Source organism: Macrobrachium nipponense, chromosome 13 (genome assembly GCF_015104395.2).
Source record: "Macrobrachium nipponense isolate FS-2020 chromosome 13, ASM1510439v2, whole genome shotgun sequence".
Lineage (NCBI taxonomy): Eukaryota > Metazoa > Arthropoda > Malacostraca > Decapoda > Palaemonidae > Macrobrachium > Macrobrachium nipponense.
Genome location: NC_087206.1, coordinates 78,783,564 through 78,805,013, shown reverse-complemented (window position 1 = coordinate 78,805,013; position 21,450 = coordinate 78,783,564). Strand labels below are relative to the sequence as shown.

General features: G+C 40.4%; 1 protein-coding gene and 1 long non-coding RNA gene across 2 annotated transcripts in view; one reads left to right on the top strand and one right to left on the bottom strand.

Annotated features, from left to right (window-relative positions):
• Window positions 1-2,051: 2,051 nt before the first annotated feature.
• LOC135225879 (uncharacterized) lies at window positions 2,052-6,410 on the top strand. The gene is made up of 2 exons (XR_010317109.1): window positions 2,052-3,480; window positions 5,758-6,410. It is a non-coding gene; the product is annotated as an uncharacterized LOC135225879 (long non-coding RNA).
• A 4,292-nt stretch (window positions 6,411-10,702) lies between these two features.
• Window positions 10,703-21,450, bottom strand: part of LOC135225371 (protein misato homolog 1-like) — a 104,020-nt gene continuing 93,272 nt past the window's right edge. The window contains exons 7-8 of the mRNA XM_064264702.1: window positions 19,421-19,632; window positions 10,703-10,976 (exon numbers count right to left, since the gene is read on the bottom strand). Coding sequence (XP_064120772.1) covers window positions 10,750-10,976; window positions 19,421-19,632 — 439 coding nt within the window. The 3' untranslated portion in view covers window positions 10,703-10,749. The remainder of the gene's footprint in view (window positions 10,977-19,420; window positions 19,633-21,450) is intronic.

The following is a 21,450-nucleotide window of genomic DNA, read 5'->3' as shown; positions in this document are numbered from 1 at the left end:
AGCACTGGTCACCCGAATCTCAGGATGATCCTGGTGGCTCCCAAATGGCCACAGGCCATTTGGTATCCGGACCTGCTGGCTCTTCTCGCAGGAGAACCGAGAGAGATTCCCCCTTGGCACAACCTTCTCGCCAGCCACACGTCGAGCCGGTACCACCGAGCAGTCCAGTCCCTACGTCTTCAGGCTGGCTGTTATCCACCATCTCTTGCGAACGAGAGGCTTTTCTCGTAGCGCAGCAACAGAGATGGCTGGAAACGTCCGTCAGTCCTCTGCAGCTGTGTACCAGGGGAAGTGGGCCGTCTTCTGTGGTTGGTGTCGTAGACGGGGTCTATCTCCTCTCAGAGCACTCTTCAGCAGGTAGCGGATTTCCTCGTTTTTCTTCGCCGAGGAGAAGCTCCTCTCAGTCCCCACAGTCAAGGGATACAGAGCCGCCTTGGCGCTCGTCCTGAAACTGAGGGGATTGGACATCTCGAACTCGTTCGAGATCTCCTTGCTTATGAGGAGCTTCAAAGAAAGGTCTTGCCCACCCAGGGAACTCAGGCCTCCTGCGTGGGATGTGACTCTCGTCCTTAGGAGTTTGACTCGAACGCCGTTCGAGCCACTCCGAGAGTCGTCAGACAGGGATCTGACCCTCGAGACCCTCTTCTTGCTGCCCCTGGCATCGGCGAAGAGAGTAGGGGAACTTCATGGTCTTTCCTATGATGTACGACACTCCAGGGGATGGGGATCTGTGACGCTCGATTTCGTCCCGAACTTCGTTGCGAAGACTCAGAAACCGTCGATCCCTGACGACAGGTTCGAGTCATTCACGATTCCCTCCCTATTGGACTTCACCGATAATGATGCGGATGAGATGCTGCTTTGTCCTGTGAGGGCGCTACGGCGCTATCTGAAGAAAACTCGACACCTCAGGCCTGAGTGTCGACGCCTCTTTGTTAGCACCGGGGTAACCAAGAAAGAAGTATCCAAGAACACTCTTTCATTCTGGCTGCGTGCGGTCATCAGGAGGGCGTATGAGGCTGATGGTAGTGACGACAATCCGTTACGTCCCGTCCGAGAGCTCACGAAGTCAGAAGTATTGGCCCCTCGTTGGCGTTTCGTAAGAACTTCTCCGTGGCCCAGGTCCTGAAGGCAGGGGTCTGGTCTAACCAGACTACCTTACGTCCTTCTACCTTCGGGATATTGCCCACAGGTCCTTGGATACCTTTTCCTTGGGACCCGTGGTGGCTGCTCAACAAGTTGTGTAGCTAACCCAGACCCTCGCAGGCTGAAACAGCATCGAGTCCTGGTGTGACTGTGTGGATGGATGTGTGAATGAGTGAGTGACTGGCTCCCTCTTCCCGTCTTTTCCTACTCCTCTACCTGTGGGCAGAGGGCCACGGTCGTCACTACGCTGGATGAGGACGAGATGCAGGTGAGCTATATGACAGAGCCCCATCCTATCCCTTTCACTAGGGATAGGAGCAGAATATCCACCACTTCCTTCTACAAGGGGGGGAAGTGGATGCCCACAAGAGTCAAACCCATGACTTTATATTTGCTCCTGTACAGGAACAAGTTCTTACATTGCTGGTACGAAGAGATACGCTTGCCTCTCTCTTAGTACTCGGTCCAGAGGTCTGACCATTGATCCTGCGGTGCACACCCCGATCAATCGGACAGAGGCTTGGATCCCTCCCTCGCTCTTACGACCAGGGAGGCTTCCAAGGTTGGGCGAACACCAGTCTGTTCACAAAAGACTCAGATTCCTCCCACCAAGAAGTGAGTCTTCCTATTGTAAAAGGACCGAAGGTTTGTATGCCGTGTCGGAACAAATGACAATTTGTCCAAAATTGCATTTTTCCTAACTATACAAACCTGAGGTCCTTTTACAATAGGAAGGTACTAGCGGCAGCTGGATAGGTCGTAAGCTTTCAAACAAGGGGTTCGGTAGTTAACTGCTTGTCCGACAGGCGCGCGCGCGCGACTGGGAGGTAAACAAATCACTTTTGCTTTTGGCCCAAGCAAAAACTGCAGAGTGAGGGGTGGCATGAGGTGGGGCTATGTGTAAAAGGACCTCAGGTTTGTATAGTTAGGAAAAATGCAATTTTGGACAAATTGTCATTTTTAAATAAGATTTAAGCAATATATACTGTATTACTTAAATTTTGTAAGTGTTCCTTTAGGCTAATTATTATTTTAATATTTTTTTGGCAAGTTCTCTTAGGGTACAATGATTTTTTTCAAATTTTCTATTGTAACACTTGAAACATTATAAACCCATGCATCTAGTTTTCTGAGACTTGCCTACAAATTCTGTACAAAGTTAAACTTTGTCGAAGTTATTTTTTTATTAAATTTTGCTGATGGTTACTGTTTCATAAACTTGGTCAAGGGCTCAAATTGTTGCAAAGAACCATTAGAAGTGTTTACAAGATGAAATGTTACTATGACTAGATGATCATTCACAAAAGGTGGAGGGCCTAAACACTGCCAGTATTGTGTGATTTACTGCAATATTTGTTGGCTATTTGGTATTGTTGGTGTCCTTGAAGTTGCCTCCAAACAATATGATATTTTACTATGTACAGAAATTGTGGTTTTTCTACTGAGGTACTAATCCAAACTACTCATTACAGGCTTCACTAAACCAGTACATATTTCATTAATGTAATGCTTTCTTAAGGCAAGGGGAATGGCAGTGTATAATAGAAATTAGTACCCAGCTTCTCATAAGACCACTTATGAATGTGGGTGCAACGAGATTTCAAGTTACAAAGTTTTATGGCTTGTATGATAACTTGTTTCATCAATCACAGTCACAACTTAGATGGCAACATCTTCAATTGTCATCTTATCATGGCTAAAATTAAAGAAGATAGTAATGTTTCTTTTGTTGATTTCAATGATCACCAAATGGATTAGTTGATTCTTTTTCACCTGATTGCTATGGCCCAAGAACTTTTGACTTCATTTCTAAATCTGGCTGAGAAAATGAGAAATAAAAAGCCTTTTACACGTCTTGTAATTGCTGCTTGAATCTAGTATTCACCAATTTCTAGGTGGTATAACCTGATAAAAGCCTGTTTTTGTGGGGTGATGTTTCTCTCCCATGCCAAACACTTGCATATACGTATATATAAATGTGTATGTGAGCGAGACATTCAAGATCCTTTGGTTGAGGGAAACTTATTTCTGTGCAAGTCAAATGTCTCCTTCCTATTTTTATATTAAAAGCCATTATAAGGTTTTTAAGTGGAAAACCGGGATTGAAATACCATTTTCTGCCATCTTGTTTTGTTGATAGAAAGAACATTGTAGGTGAAATAACATTGAGAATTAGCTGATTAAATAGTATGAAGCAAATTATTCAGGTATAGTTAGACAAGATAGAACAAATTTCACTTGCTCTGAATAAATGTTCACTTGCTCTGACATTAGATTTATTTCTCATCGGGCATCTTTTCTTTTCTCTAGCTCTTTTAGGAATTCCCACACCAGGTAAGAGAAAAGCGTTACATATCTTTGCATTTGTAATGCATGCAATGTGTAGTGCTGCAGAGTAGTGATGTACACTTAGATTTTGTGATGACAGCTTCAGCTTTTAGGATTATTTATGGAATAATACTCGTATGTCATTTAAATTGATTAAATTGTGTGTAAATAACTTTTCATATATGTATGTGTCCTAACTATTATAGGAAGCTCTTGCATATTAATATTGATGACATCACTCATGTGATATATATGGAAAAAAGATCTGCAGTTAAGAGAGAAAATTGAAATTTCACTCTCACGTGGGATTTGAACTCAGGACAGCTTTACAGACTTCAATACAGGAGAGGGACATCCATCCACTTAATGCATCTACTTTCAAGTACTACTGGCATTGGAAGTTAACTTTTTCATGCACATGAAAGAATGCTAAAGCAAACAATCAAATGAGAAAATTGAGTTTTGGTCTCAAGCAGGATGATTTGAGCTCCTTTCTTCCAAGTTGCCAGCACAGAGCTGTACATAGTGACTCCACTGAAAGGGAAATCTTTTTCTCCTTTTTGGAAATCGGTGCCATTTCATGTGTCTGCCTATATTTTGCTTGAATTATACATCCATAGGAAGTTTCCTCAGACATCATCATAACTTTTTCACATGATGTGCATGAATGCCGTAACTGACAGTTAAATAAGGTAATTAAATTTTGCTTGCAAACAGCACACTGTTTTACTGACTAATGTGAACAAAACTTTTCTTCTGTAAGTCAGTGCTACTTTGTCTATCTGCTCATAGCATCAAGTATACTTCCATAGGAAGCTCTTGCATGTCAGTAGCATTAATGTTATAATCACTTTTTCTTGTGTTTATAAATGCTATAACTGACAATTGAGACAGTTGTACATCTCTCAAAGTAGATTTGAACTCTATCTTTTGAGTAGCAAGCATACAGCCTCACTGAACCTGCTATGGGAGAAAACTTTTTTCATCCCATTTGGTATTTAGTCTACCAGATGTTTGCCTCAAGTGTACTTCCTTATGAAGCTTTGTTATATATCAGTATTGAAGACAATTTTTCCTAAATGAGAGAATTGGATTTAAGCTTTATAATAGGATTTGCACTGTGGAATGCATAGGAAAGAAAGTTTAGGCAGCAGAGGAAAAATAGGATAAAATACAATAACCAATAGGGCATTAATAGAGCGAAATAAATAAAATAAAATAATATATATACAATCAACAAACAAGTTATACAGTATGAATAAAGGCAAGGTTGACAAAAAATGGGTTTAACATTTGAAGACTTGGACTTTTGACCAGTTAGTGGTTTAAGGTCTTCACTGAGCTCAACTTCACCTTCCCATACACTACAATGCAAGTGACAAAAAAGGGATTTTGATGTAGGAAAAATCTATTTCTGGGTGAGGAAGCCGTGATAATACACAAATTTGGTGGTGAAGTGCAGTCATTTTAAATTGCAGCAGAGATGGAGAAACTATTGAACAGTGCAACTATAAAAATCAAAGTTGATGGCTGGAGTGCATTGTAAAGATCTCATTACAAATTATGAAATGCAGCAGCAATTAAGACCATTTAAGATTGATGTACTAGGAACACACTTAAGTAGACTCCAGTTCATGCTAGGTATTTGGAAGTAATAATGTATTCGATATATTTGATACCTTGTATTGAGGACATGATACTTTTTAACAAATAGAACTCACTCATATTGTCTTTAAAATGTATGTGACTATTTCCACACACTATCCAAAACCAACTATGCAGTAAGGATTTTGATGAGGTCCTTGTCCTTAACTATGTGAACCACATTGTCAGATTATCCTCCCATGTTAGCATGAAATTTTAGGGTCTGTGGTTGTGTGAGATTATATCTCAACTTTCAAAACAACTGTGATGTTTTAGGAGAATGAGGTATTCCAGTTTTATTGCCCCATCGATAATTTTCCCTTTTCCAGATTTTTTATTGGATTATTGTGAGATAGGTGTTAAAATGAGTTGCTAACCCTTGAGGTATTGGCTTTATTACCTTTCATTTTTTTATACTGACTGTTCATCAGGTTTCTATAATTTTGTTATTACTTCATCATGCATAATTTGTAGTTTATTGTGATAAGACATTTTCTGAATTAGGCCTGATTAGAGAGAAACATCTATCGAGTTTTAGTACTTATATCATCATTAACTGCATGGGTTTGTAATGAAAACTCTTGGTTTAAAAGCTTAGAAGACACAACAGTTATTTGTGTATTTTTCTTTTCTTTTTAGATCTCATGGAATTCCCGAAGCTGACGTTGTCAGGAGATCTTCTGAGCGAGAGGCTGGAGAAGTCAGCTTAGAGGAGGGTGAACTCAGTGAAGATGAATTAGAGAAGAAGCGAGCACAACTTATGAAGGAATTAGAAAATATAAATTAGTTCATTTATATTAAAAATGGTTTAGCTTTAGGGGTTTCTTTTGATAAAATTGTATTTTGCCTCTATTGTAAACTGATGTCAGTCTCTTCATAGTTCAAAAGTAAGCGTTGGGTATAAGGAGTAATGTTAAGTAGTTACATTAAGTTGTGTAACTTAATGAAGTTCAAAATACATTGTATTAATTTTGCTTGTTCCTCTGTATATTTTTTGGTATACTAAACATCACAAGACTAATTTATGTAAAACTGTTATATCAGAGATATGATAATGACAAATCCTAAAACAGCAGTAGTCATAGATAAATTTTTATCCCATTACTGGAAGTTAATGCTACACCAACTTCCATTATATTTTAATACCCAGGTACTACACTTTATTTTGGAATGGGGATTGTGATCCTGTTATACTGCAAGAAATTTGATACATATCTACTTCATTGTGCTAAATTTTTAAAACATTATTAATGACAATATTAATTGACAATGCAATAAAGCATAGTTCTATATTTACAGTGTCAATTGGAACCTTTTGCAGCCTAACAGCTCTAACATATGACTTGATATGCTAATTTTATATTAGTGCAAATTTAGAGAACCAATAAACCCTTCACAGGTCCAGTTTTGGACAACAATTTGGTTTTTTCACATTGCGATCACTCATATCAGTTAGTCCTCTTAATGATTATAAACTGTTCAAAAGTATTTTCCAAAGTGTTGCTGATAATTAGCACAAAAACTACAGACAATAAAGCCTACACAGTAGACGCCCCCTATTCTGGGGGATGGGTACCCGCACACATGGCGAATGCTTAGAACTACCTATTTTGGTAGTTTAAAAAAAAATCCTCTAAAAATGCTTATACCTAAGTATTTTTATAGTTTTATCACAAAACACGCATTTAGTCAGCAAATTTATATGAAAATACAGTAATTTATGAATATTTTTCAGTGAAAATACAGCGAATAGATGAATTTCCCACAAATAATGGGTATACTATATGGTACATTTGAAAATCTGTGAATAGGCGAGTCCACAAATCAAGAGTTCGCGAATAGTGGGGGTCGACTATAAATCTATAAAATATACGAAATTTTATTGGCAATTTGCATTTTTCTTAAGTACACAAACCAAAGCCATTCAAGTGCAGCATATCTTCTGCACACAGCTGAATGGTCGAATGAATATACATGGTTACAAGTTCAGCTGTGTGGGGGTGCTGGTGGATGGTATTTTTAGTAGATAGACACCCAGAGGAAACCTAGTCAGTTGTTGATCTTTTGTATGAAGGACAAAGCATTAAATTTTGTATTTGTTCCTAAATGGAACAAAATGCTTTTTCACTAGAGACAATGTTTAAATGGGAGGATCCACAGTATGCATTCCACTTACAGGAAAATGTTCTTAATATCATAGATTACAAGAAACATAATTCATCAAATAAAAGACCTTCATACGTCTGGTGTTACATAAGCATAGAGAAAAAAATCCCTAAAAAGGGTGAGAACATCTGCAGACCCACATCATTGTAAGGAGTGATACATCATTAAACAGCACACCCGAACTACTGTCAGGTAACAGTATTTAAAAGGCAATCAGATCCAAGTGACTAATGCAAAGTGATGGGTCAGTTTTGGCTCTTATCATGTCTCCACCCACCTTGTAAAAGGTGATGACTGAAGGAGACACATTCCAGACCAAGCAGAACTGGTTTCATCCGTACCTTTCCGGTGTTCGGCATGTACTACAACCTATACTCGGTTTTTTTCCATCTGTCCATCCGCCTGTGGTGTTTTTGTATGGTAACACTGCGTCCCGGGCTTTAGATAGTTATATTCAGGTTACATTCAACGAATATAATAATATCCTATTTCGAATATTAAGGTGTAATTCGCATACAGTAAATTATTAAAACACTTTTCAGTTGCAAATGTACACCCAGATATCCTTTTATTTACCTAAAACTTACACATAGCGTAACTATCTAAAGCCCGGGACGCAGTGTTACCATACAAAAACACCACAGGCGGATGGACTGATGAAAAAAAACAGGGTATAGTCATTCCTTCAACGGAAAGAAAAGATAACCGCATACCAGATTGAGACTTCTAAATATGAACTAGGTAAGGTACTCAATAAAACATAACATCTGTCCAAAGGAAGAAGTGCCTAAGGATTTGTGAGCAATGTCCCTCTGCTGAAATGAAATAAGGATAGTCTGTCTGTGCTAGACTGCTGCCCTCATTACCTGGAAGCAGAAAGCAAGAGTTGGAAGCACACCCATAACTTCATGAGTTATTGATCAAAGAGGGGTGGGAAGACACGAGATGTTTTGTATGCCAAATGAATGATCTGAAGCCAAGCGCCTCAGTGGCGTGATCGGTATGGCCTTGGCCTGCCACCTTGATGGCGGCGAGTTCGATTATTGGGCATTCCACTGAGGGGTTAGGGGTTAGATATGTGTATTTCTGGTGATAGAAGTTCACTCTCGACGTGGTTCGGAAGTCAGGTAAAGCCGTTGGTCCCTTTGCTGAATAACCACTGGTTCCATGCAACGTAAAAACACCATACAAACAAATAATCGTGAAGCCAAGATATAGTGCTCTTACACATGTCCTTTTTTATATATGCCTGTAGAGAAGTTAAGTCTCCTGCATCCTATCCTAGAGGGACAAGTATTCTTTAAGTAACACCAGCGCATACTGGGCAGAGAAGCACCTCATTGGAATCGCTACCAACAAAATCTCAGAGATCTTATGATCAGACACTGACAAGTTCTGCATTTTGGCTACAAATTCTAGGATTAAAGAAAATGAGAGCTCTGACAAGCCCTCTGAGTGCCAGTAAAGGTAGGAAATGCCATGCAATTTGCCAGCTCTTCACTGGGGCTAGAAGAAAGTCTTTAAAGTGACATCTCTGTTGGAAACTGATGACAATGGCTCAAAAGGAGATTTAGTCAGACTTTGTAAAAGCACAAGACACCTCATTCTGGCAGATAAAGTTCCAAAGGGAGGTTAGACATTCATGATGTCATAAATCATCATCCCTGACCATGCAATATTACATTCTACAGTATATTACAACTTGTCCTCACTGTTAGCAGTAGACTTGGCATCCAATTCCTCCCTTCTATGGCTGCTCTTCTCATGCAGTTTCTGATGTCTATTGGCTGCTCTCTATTCACCATAAACCAAGTGGTATCATAACCTATTGGACCTTCTTGCCAATGAAACAAGTTGGATAAAATTTGCCAAAACCACTATACTTACGGTTCACAGATTTTCAGCCAGTGAAGAACATGAATTCCCAGTTTACATAGCCATACAAGATTGAATGTTTGTAGGACTCATTGTTTTCTCTAATATTATTGTTTTCCAAACATTTGTGTTTACAATACACTCAATTAGGAACTTTTTTTCATTCACTGGTATCAGTACTTTTAAAGAAATGGAGATGTTTAGCCATGCTTGCCTCTGCCATAAAGCAAATGACAGAGCAGTGCCTCAGTGGCGTGGTTGGTTTGGAGTTTGCTTCTCACCTCGGTGGTCGCGGGTTCGATTCTTGGCCATTCCATTGAGGAGTGAGAGATGTGTATTTCTGGTGATAGAAGTTCACTCTCGACGTGGTTCGGAAGTCATGTAAAGCCATTGGTCCTGTTGCTGAATAGCCACTGGTTCCATGCAATGTAAAAACACCATACAAAAAAAAAAAAAATGACAAAGCTTCTATGGAAAAAAACATAACTGAAGCTTTTGATCATTCCTAAACATGATGGATACAATATCGATATACCTTATGTACATGAAAAGATCTTGATTCCCAGAAAACCCCTTTCTTGACTATAGCCATGTATTTATTAGCATATAGTACTCACAGGAAATCAGACCACTACACCTTTTTGGTTGAGAATTCCCTTGTGTTACAAAAGAACATCTGGCACAGGTACAAGATAGGGCATATCCGTACCAAAAACTTCTAAAGACTGTTCAAAGATATGGTATCCCATTAATGAACTGTATAGACAAAACCCTGCTGAGGGCTTCAGCAACTAGAATATTTGTGAATGAGCTGTCAATATTTACTCATGCAACGTCAATGTGTATGTGATTTATCACCCTCAGGTCAATGTACTTGGCCAGTAACTAAAAAAAATTACTTTTATCGTATAACTTACGAATACTATTTCAAGGACTAAATAAGTAACTTTGCATCATCCTTGGGGCTTGTTTCCTTCAGCCATCAACCTATTTACACTTTTCGTTATCAGCAAATCTAACCCCTGAAAAAGAGATACAATGAAAAATTTAAAAACAAAAGTGAATTATCAACTTATCCAGTGGACTGAAGTGAAAAGCAAAGTTAGAATATGAAAAAAATCAAAGGTAATATAACAAGGGTAATGTAAAAAAAAAAAGATTTATATAAATTGAAAAATACTTACTCTCACAAGTTCCTGCCATGGCAAGGAGTTAAGTCTTGACAGATTAACCACCTGAGCTATATAACTAGGATAATGATTCCATATGAAGAATTCACCTTTGGACAGTCTTCAAAAGTGTCATCTGATGGGGAAAAGTCAGTTTTAGGAAAGCCAAGAAAATCTTTGAGAAGAATAAATTTAAGTATCAAACAGTGTCCTGGCCCACGGCTTTCATTCTTTCCTCTGGCAAGATTTTCATCATAGTTTTTGAACAATAAAAAGTTACCAGACTGTAGCAGATGAAATTTACTGCTACCCACTCATGTTTTCATGAGCCGTAATGCAAAAGTCATTAACAAGCTCATTATGATTAAAAGAGATTAATGTTCAGAATATTTATTGAAAATGTTGAGTCAAAGAATGTTTATCAGTCATCATCTGAACTATCCATTTCCACTCTTGTTATATAATTTCCGTCTAGTTTTTTCAACTGCTCTTTCAGGTCAGTCCAAGCTTCTTTGTCCACACCTTCATCCAGCAGACGTGGAATCTTTCCAACATCTATTTTTTCTGCTGCATTTAGTAGTTCTTGGAAAAAGTTTCCAACCCCTCCTCCTTGATGAAAGCCTGCCATGCACGGTAAACTCTTCACAGCTGTAAATGGTATTGGAAATTAATGTCAAAAATGAACTCAAGTATAATTCTATGGACTATAATGCACAAAAATACCTTATTCTGGTTACTTCTATTGTCTGCTATGTAGTGTAATACTTCTCTAAATTAGAAAATGTTACTATGTAGTGTAATACTTCTCTAAATTAGAAAATGTTAAAGTTTTGCATGACCTTACAATGTCATGAAATCCTTCCCAGACATGTTCTGTGTCAAGTATTAGAAGTATACATAAGTTTAAAATTTCCTGAAAGTGAAAACCCATATCTGTGTTCTATGAGGTCCATATAATTTTTCTAAACATACAGTTGCTTTCATCCACCTAAGCAGTAGATCTCTCCAGTTGTACTGTAATTAAATACAACAAATTTGTAACTAATTTGTATTTTTCATAACTTACAAACCTGAGGTCTTAACATTAGGATAAATACTCAGCGCCAGCTGGAAACCGGTAAGTTTAAAATAACTGTGTACGCAAGGGACTATTAGAATTTGTGCTTGGTCACGAGACATGTGGGGCCACCCACATACCCCTCATTAACTCGTGACCCCGTTAGTTATTCTTCCAACCCAGGTTAGTTGATAGAGGGGTGGTTAGAGGTGGGCCTTTGTATGTTAATAACCTCAGGTTTGTAAGTATGAAAAATACAAATTAGTTACAAATTTGTCATTTGTTCATATATGAAAAAACCTTCCGGTCTTAACATTAGGATAGACTTACTCTTGGTGGGGGGTTAAGTACTATAACCAACTGGAAGTTCCCACCTTTGATCAGTTTTCTGAATACCAGAATTCTATGAAACAACTGACCCAGTATTTCTGAATCTAAAGGACATATATGAAATATCATAGTCAGACTTCTGCGGTTTTTACACAATTAGATCCCTAGCATTTGCGTTCCGAAGAAGATAAGAAGATCTGTTCCCCAAAACAAAAACCAATTCATCCACTCATGTAGGTTTATCATCATTCCTCTCCCCCTTGCAAAGAAGAGAGAATTTGTGCTTGGCTACTGATAGGTAATCTTCACTGATACAAACCCAGACAGTTATGGCCACTTCATTCAACCTTGTTCCAGCTTATGATGGTACTCTATTCTTACTGCCCTAAGTAAAGAAGTAGAGACAGAAATTTGAAAAGGAAGAGGCCAGTTAACTTACAAACCTGAGGTCTTAACATTAGGATAAATACTCAGCGCCAGCTGGAAACCGGTAAGTTTAAAATAACTGTGTACGCAAGGGACTATTAGAATTTGTGCTTGGTCACGAGACATGTGGGGCCACCCACATACCCCTCATTAACTCGTGACCCCGTTAGTTATTCTTCCAACCCAGGTTAGTTGATAGAGGGGTGGTTAGAGGTGGGCCTTTGTATGTTAAGACCTCAGGTTTGTAAGTTATGAAAAATACAAATTAGTTACAAATTTGTCATTTGTTCATATATGAAACAAACCTTCGGTCTTAACATTAGGATAGACTTACTCTTGGTGGGAGGTAAGTACTATTAACCAACTGGAAGTTTCCCACCTTTGATCAGTTTTCTGAATACCAAAATTCTATGAAACAACTGACCAGTACGTATTTCTGAATCTAAGACATATATGAATATCATAGTCAGACTTCTGGGTTTTACACAATGTCCTAGTTCATTGCGTCCGAAGAAGATAAGAAGATCTGTTCCCCAAACAAACCAATTCATCCACTCATGTAGGTTTATCATCATTCCTCTCCCCTTGCAAAGAGAGGAATGTCCTGCTACTGATAGGTATCTTACTGATACAAACCCTAACAGTATGGCCACTTCATTCACCTGTTCCAGCTTATGATGGTACTCTATTCTTACTGCCCTAAGTAAAGAAGTAGACAGAAATTTGAAAAGGAAAGAGGCCAGTTAACTTCTCCATTTCACATTCATACCATCATCTTAGACAAAGATACCAACTGACCTGCCAGGGGTACCGGATGACTTACACCTTTTGTTGAGCAGCCACCAAAGGACCCAAGGAAATTGAGTCCAAGGAACTCTGGGCAACCTCATATATATATAAGACACATAATATATATATATACTTATATATAGATATATGTATGTATAGTATACGTATGTATGCTTAAAAAATCACAGTAGATGCACATGACTTCATAAATAAGCGAATACCACGGGAAAATGATAGTCAGAAATCCAAGCGCTTTCGTCTTTATTCTGACATCGTCAAGGAGCTCCTTGACGATGTCTGCATAAAGACGAAAGCGCTTGGATTTCTGACTATCATTTTCCTGTGGTATTCGCTTATTTATACGTATGTATATATATATATATATATATATATATATATATATATATAATATATATATATATATATATATATATATATATATATATATATATATATATATATATATATATATATATATATATGTATATATATAAATATGTATGTATGTATGTATGTGATGTATGTATGTATATATATATATATATATATATATATATATATATATATATATATAGTATATGTGTGTGTGTGTGTGTGTGTGTGTGTGTGTGTGTGTGTGGTTTTCATAACAAAGAACCCACTCTCAAATTTCAATGAACAGACAGACACCTCCTTAAAATTGCTCAATTTTGAGCTTCGATACAGACACAGACCAATTGTCACGATCATTTTAACAGATATGTTCTTAAATGCCAGAAGGCCCATATTCCTCTGATGACCTTCTCTTCTGTATAACCTTATTGGTACAACTTGACAAACAAGGAGTAGGCTTGACCGATCGCCTCTGTTTGACCTGTTCCTTTACGTCTAACACCTTAATGTTCTAGGTGACGTAGTTCTTCTATAACCACAGAGTACTTTGACAAGTCAAAGCTGGCCCTGCTGAAGGTCCCTCACACATACTCACACCATACTGAGCATGACTAAGAAATGTATCTGTCATCATGACCTGTGCTGTATTGACTCATTATCCCCGATTCTGGGGGCAATTGGAACTGATGTTCCAGAGTACTTTTGAGTCTACGTCAAAACCCTGGTTATTGAGTACTCCCCCTCTACCAAGGTCAGAGGAAGACCCCCATCCATGGTCAGTTTCCTGTAACGTGACTGATGTATGTGCCTGGTGGTAGTCTGTCAAGGCTACTCTGATACAGAGTATGTTTTCACTTATCAGATCGGAGTTCTTATGTGCCCCATCCAGTTCACTGCTCCTGATTCATCAGAAGATTAGTCAGTGTGAAGCGATATTCACATGTCCAATCACCAGTCCAATGTATATCACCATGCATGTAAACATGTAATTACAGAGATTCTTCCCTCTGTTCTGACAACCTCTCCACCAGATCATTGTCTACTGACTGAATGCCTTTAATGGACAGAAACGTCCACTATACAGGCAGTCACGGCCAAAGAGTCATTCTGTATATGTGAGCTAACGACCTTTGGAGTCGTATTACGTCAGAGGTGACACTCTACACCAAAAAACTGAGAACTATTAGTTCGAAAGGGGATACTGGTCAAACTCCAGACCTTGAGATATTAATTCTACCTATTGGTGGTGCCTCTTCCCCACACGAACCTGGTAGTGATGATTGTGCTACGATAAACTTTATCAGTCACTCATCCTGGGTCCTCCTTAATCACTGGAACCCATCCTTCTGTCCGGGACATGGCGGAACTGGTAGAACCTAGAGTTTGCATAACCTCCAGGTTGTTCCTAGTATCGCAAATGGAATCATCAGTCTCCTCGAAGGGTGAAACCCCTGAGGCAGCTATTACATGGTTTTTCCATTATATGAGTTCCTCTCTGGATGAGTGGTTTGTGCACTCATCTGCCAAACAGGTGGTCCGAGGTCCTACTCCCATCTTGGCCAATGCGAAATCAGAGAACTTATTTCTGGTGATAGAAAATAATTCATCGATATAGTGCGGTTCGGATCCCACAATAAGCTGCAGGTCCCGTTGCTAGGTGACCAATTGGTTCCTAGCCCCATAAAAAAAAAAATATCCAATCCTTCAGGCCAGCCCTCAGCCCTAGGAGAGCTATTAAACAGCTCAGTGTTTTTGTAAAAACTAAGATCCCAACCCCGAAACACCTTATGCGGTGCTCTGTTACAATATACGGTCATATGTTCAATATGCTACCCTCCAAAGGGAAATCCTGTATTGCCAGAAATCATCATGGTGCTATTCTTGAGTAGCCTAGCCCAGAATTGTACTCAGCGTCACTTCACCCTATCTCACTCTTGAAGAATGGGAAACTCCCCACTTTCCCCTTCCAGATATGATGAGGTACTAATGCCTTGCTCTAACCAACTGAAGCTCAAACCCTCTATGTTAGGTTCATGACTTCAATATAGAAACTAGACCAGTATGGAAGAGACCCATTTGCAGATTCCAGGTTAACCTAGCCAACAACCACTTGGACTAGTCTAAGTAGGTATAGTCAATTAAGAATTGACTAACTTATTTTAAGTTGGCAAGACCAGGTTGACCCTGGCTTGGTTAGGTTAAGCTATGTTAACCCTTCCAATTAGGCTAGGACCGTGGTTTGGTTAGGTTAGGCTATGTTAACTCTTCCAATTAGGCTAGGACCCTGGTTTGTTAGGTTAGGCTATGTTAACACTTCCAATTAGGTTAGGATAACTCCTCCATCACTTAGGGTAGGTTAAGTCCATCCGAGATGTACACGTAACTAGTATAGACTAGCTTAATCTAGAAACTAAATGACTTAGGTTAGGGTAAAGCCATTTAAGAAAGTTTGGGCTATCCATGCTAGGTTACAACCACAACCTCCTAGGCTGAGGTGTTAAAAGTGTTTCAAATGGGTAGCCTAAGCACTAGTCTATGCTCGGCTATACTTATAACCTTACTAATTTGCCCAACCTAAGATAGTACGGGCATGTTCAAGCAACCAGATCATGTCAAGTCATCAACCCACTGTTAGGCTAAGTTGACATGTATGTCGGGACCACCTAACCTATGAGTTAGGCTAAGCGGACCCGGCTAAGCTAAGAATTGTACCACTCAGACTTATCTAAGATAGTAAATGCAGGTTTGAAAGCCAAACCACAACCATTAGTTGGTCCAAGCCAGCACATGCAGACCCAAACCAGTTAGTTCGGACAGTCTAAGCTAAGAACTACTACTCAGATTAACTAAGATAGTAGCAGTAGACTCAAACTGGCTGGAATAGGCTACGAATATAACCACTTGTTAGGCTAAAAGGTATGACCCAATTATCCTGGCTATAGCATCTTCGGTTACAAGTGCCCCTACTTAGGCTTGGCTACCTTAAGTGACGAAAGAAAGGCATTCACCTCTTTCTTTTGACTTAAGTTTCCATTCGATTTCATTAAGAAGAATGGTTCTACAGTACTTTCGAAGGAACCAAGCTTTCGATTAACTTTAACTACTTGTGTAAGAGTCGAAGCATTTGGTCAATATTCTTATAGGAAGAAACCAGATTATACCAACAAGTATATAAAACATGGGAATTCTCCTTACCTCTAAAGGTTTGAAGTTTTCTGGAGTCAACCCAAAGTACGCTACTTCCCACCATTCAGGCTGCATACGATTACTAAGAGGTATCCATATCCTTCCATCAATCCGTGCATTTTACGTGTTGTAAAATGGACTCTACATGACTAGAACAAGGTAATTCATACACTTTCGTATCCTTTTTCAAACCAAACACCATGTCAATCCCCGGGGGAAGCATGCTGGCAGGTGTCTCTGTGCTTCCTGAAAGGTTATTGAATTGACTAATCAAATCAATCACCTCCTCATACGAAGCCAGAAACTCTTGGTTTTCTCTTCCCTCCGGTTCTAACGCAGTGTGTTCAGCCACAGGAAACGTTAACTCACCACTACCCTCTGACAAACGTCGGGGTTTCATGGCCGTCTGACCATACGGCCGCGGCATCTTTGATCTTTAATGGCCACTGATGGCTTGATCTCGAATAGTCAGTAGGATCTGAGACGGTATCTATTTGCATACGTCATGGCCTTCCGACCATACGGCCACGGCACCTTTAATCTTTATTGGCCACTGATGGCTCAATCCCGAATAGTCAGTAGGATTTGAGAAGGTATCTGTTTGCAAGCGTCATGATCGTCCAACCATACGGCCTCGGCACCTTTGATCTTTAATGGCCGCTGATGGCTCTATCTTGAAAATATCATAGTCAGTAGGATTTGAGAAGGTATCTGTTTGCAATCCTATATACAAATATGAGAGCAATTTTATCATATTTCATTATACTCTGACATCTAGAGTCCATGGAAAAAGTTTGTAAAAGCATCGGCATATGTATCAAGTTAAGCAACGGCATTGTAGTCTCTCTTAGACTCTGTAGTCACACTGGCAACTCCATGTCGGCCGCTAGCCCAGCGACAGTCGACGCTTTCGCTCGTTCGGACTCTTGTAAATGGCTTCGTCCGATTGCTTTGAGCTTACCAGCCGCCACTGACTTCTTGATTTTCTTGCTGGTTGGGCTGTGACAGTCCTGGTTCGAAGATGAAGAAGAATTTACTCTTCTCCTCTTGTCCCGAGGATCAGTCACCAAATCCCGTATCCTCCAACGCTTGACTGGTACACTCAAGTGATGCCATCGAACTTAGCTAGGACACCATCTAAAGAAGAAGACGAAGAGGAAGACAAATCACGCCTTTTCTTTTTGTCTTACTTAGCCATTTCACCTCTAGATCCTGTTTATTCTACATTACTGTGTGTACCAATGAGTCAGGAAGCGTATTAGGTTCCAGAGGCAGCGAAGTAAATCGAGAATCAGTAGGCTGTGACATCATGACTACCGCCATGCATGCGGTCTTGGTTTTGACGTCAACACGCTTGATGGAAGCGTGAGGCTGTTTATGGTACTCTTGCAGCCAAGATCAAGAGACCCAACCTTCTGTGGCATTTCTACTTTACAAGGATGTGACAGTCCTGGCTCGAAGATGAAGAAGAAATTATTCTTCTCCTCTTGACACGAGGATCAGTCATGAAGTCCCTGATTCTAGCCTTTTCCAACTCTTCACAGCAGCCACACTAGACTAACTTTCCATCATTCACTTGTTCGACAATTACAACTACTTCTTGTGCTTTCATATAATAGGGATGTAACAATCCTGGCTTGAAGATGGAGAAGAAACTCCTCCTCTTGGCTCTAGGATCAGCTATGAAGCCCATATTTTTCCAGGATTGGCAGGAGAACGCACTGGCATCAAAGCCAGTCACCTAAGCTTGACGCCTAAGCGGAAGGATACAGAGGAAAGACTTGTGTCTTTTCCATTATGTGACTTATATCTCCTAACGCTTGTAATTTCTCTCAAAAACAACGTGCATTAAAAACCTCCAATCTGAAAGCATAGTTGTAAAGTATTCTTGTACCTCGAAATGAAAATGGAAGCATGTCTTTGTGTAGGCCGCAGCTGTGAAGTGACGTCATGGCGGTCGCCATGTTTATGACGTCACTGAGCAACTCAAATGCGAAGCCAGCACCCTACAAGAAGTGCAAGGCTGTTGATGTTATTCTCGTAGTCATAGCAACCTGACATTAAAGGCTGCCTTGTTGCCCTATCTGCTTCTTTACAGATGGCGACGCATCCGACTGCCATTCAGTGCATGTCGGGATAAAAGGGACATCCATCACGTGGGATCCTGGGTGGCAACACGACGTTATACATCAAACCAACTGTCCTTCTTGGGTTGGTTCTCCTGATAAGCCTAATGCCGACCGCACACCTGCATCCTCTCTACCCATGTATATCTGGAATGAAAACAAGATGGCGATGCACGCCTCTCCCCGCAGGGAAAGGAGCACAATTAGTCATAATTACTTCCCAAAGCACATCCAGATACATCAAAGCTTTGGATTACAGGCAATCCATATGAATATGCGATATTCCAAAGCACAGGTAACGAATTAACCGTACCTTAAGAGTTTCTTCACCTACGACTTACTACACGATGAGTACTTCGACGTCGAACCCGTCGAAGAAAATAACAGGGCGTTTATCTGCTTCTTGTGATATCCAGGAAGTCTCGCAGCATGAGAAGGCTTCATGTTCACATACCCGGGAATGCCAAACAACAAATTGAAAACAACAGGGGGCAAACTAAACTGGCTTTAAAAGGACGGAGCAAAGCACGTCCTCACTTAAAGGCAGTAAGAAAATAACTAACAGGGTCAAGAGTTAATGAGGGGTATGTGGGTGGGCCCACATGTCTCGTGACCAAGCACAGATGCCAATAGTCCCTTGCGTACACAATTATTTTAAACTTTACCGGTTTCCAGCTGGCGCTGAGTATTTATCCTAATGTTAAGACCGAAGGCTTGTTTCGTATATGAACAAACATTTTTGTACTCATGCAAATAGTTAAGGGGAAGTGGGGCCAATTTTTTTTTATAATGCTATAAATTCTAACCTTTAGCTGATGAGTGACTAGGAAAGTCAACAAAACCATCTTCAGAAACAGATCCTCTGAATATAGATGGGAATGGAGAACTTGTTTTTATTGGATCCCGGGCTCCAAGTACAATGCACCTACGTGGAGCTCTTGAAGATTCTTGTAAGTAGTCATGATATAATTCACTTGCAGTACCATACTGTTTTCCAGGGGGCAACTTACATTTTGGTCTGGAAATGGAATATTGATTCAGGTGCACTACACTACATAAAGAAAAATGATATTGTTATGATACAATAAAGTTTGTTCATACTTACCTGGCAGATATATATATAGTTGTATTTTCTGAAATCCGACAAATTTTAAAAACTTCCGACACACGCAGTGGTCAGCCAGGTGGTTAGTACCCATTCCTGCCGCTGGGAGGTGGGTATCAGGAACCATTCCCATTTTCTATTCATAATTTCTGGGCTCAGCTCGTGTCGGCCTATGAAAAGTATCCTTAATATCATTCTTTCTAGGTAAAATTAGCCTAAAATTACCAGAGAAAAACAAAATTAAGAAAATGTCAGTAAAACTGACTCGCTCACTCTTAAAAAGAAAGTGTCGGTATGATAATAGGGCGAGTGTGGAACACTACCACGAGACAAACACCAATTAGAACTTCCTATCAGAATCCCCCCAAGAGAGAGCTGATACCAACGGGCGATGCAGCCTCTACTACTACTACTAGAGGACGCCACGGACAGCAGCGCCCCTAGCGGTCATCCTTAATTTTTAGCACTTGCGACAAGTCGCCATTTTCTTGTGCTCGTACTTTATTGGATTTTATCCGTACTATCTACGATGGAACGCTCTGCAATTGCCACGGCTAAGTTAAGTAACTCATAAGTAATATTTTACCACAGTTTTATCTTCCGGGTACCAGTATTTTCCTCTTAATAGGTCATATACGGTTCCCCGGTTGTCTCGTGGCGGCCATGCCGCCTCGTAAGAATTCCCGGTCCTCCATACTGGGACTTCTTTTTATCACTTTATGGGCTTACTTTATCACGTTCATTGTTTTACATCGAGTTTTAGCTAGTTCAGCCCTCCTACCATTCTCTTAGCTTGGTATTTAGGGCTATTATTATTTTTCCGGCCCAGCATCCCGGCTCTTGCTCTACATCGGCTATCGCTGGCTCCGAGTAGGCTGCTGTTTCTTGGAACAGTCTGCCTCCTCCTGGGCTTCTTTCTCTTTTACTAAAAGTGTCTCTTCCACCTTTCGGTGTATAATTTTATTTAGGGTGTTAGGCTAGCCTAGGTGCTTGTTCCGTGTATTGGTACAGCTTGGTTCACGTGGCCCTACCACGGTTGTGTTGCTCGCGGCCTAGGCCACTTGCGGTCACGTGTTCCATAGCACCTTACCCTGCCCCTTCCCTCCCTTTCTGATATAGGGAGGAGCTGGGGGACCCCTTGGTTGTTATGACAACCTCTATCGCCTCTCATCCTTTCGGAGGTGACCAGGGGTTCTTCCCAGCGGGGGGTATAGGGCGACCACTATAAGGTACCGGGTCTCCATGCGGGTAGTTGGTGAGGCGGGGAGGAGTAGGCCATCCCTCCCTCCTTTCTCGCTCCCGCCGTGTTTCGCCGAGACCTTCCTCTCCCCCTCCCCAGTTGCTCAGCCTCCTCCCTTACGATACGAAAGGAGCCTTCCGTCGCAGCCGGGGCACCTTTGGGGTTATAGGTTACTGGCTCCGCTAGCGGGCGAGGTGGGTACTATGAGTGGTCGGTTTGCTTGCCTACTATATCCTTATATCTCTCCCCGCTACCGGAAGGGAGCTTAACCCATTACCTACGCACTCTTCTAGTAGACGGGCGGAGAGAGGTTGTTTTGTTATTATTATTTTAAGGATATACCCTAATTATTCAGTATTTTACAATGAATTGTGTGTTATTATTTATTATTTTTATCAACCATCCCCGCCATTTTCCGTCGTGGTTTCCATTACCACCACTCCTAGTTGGTTGCCTTTTGTGCTTCCGCCATCGGCGGAATCATAGCCTAT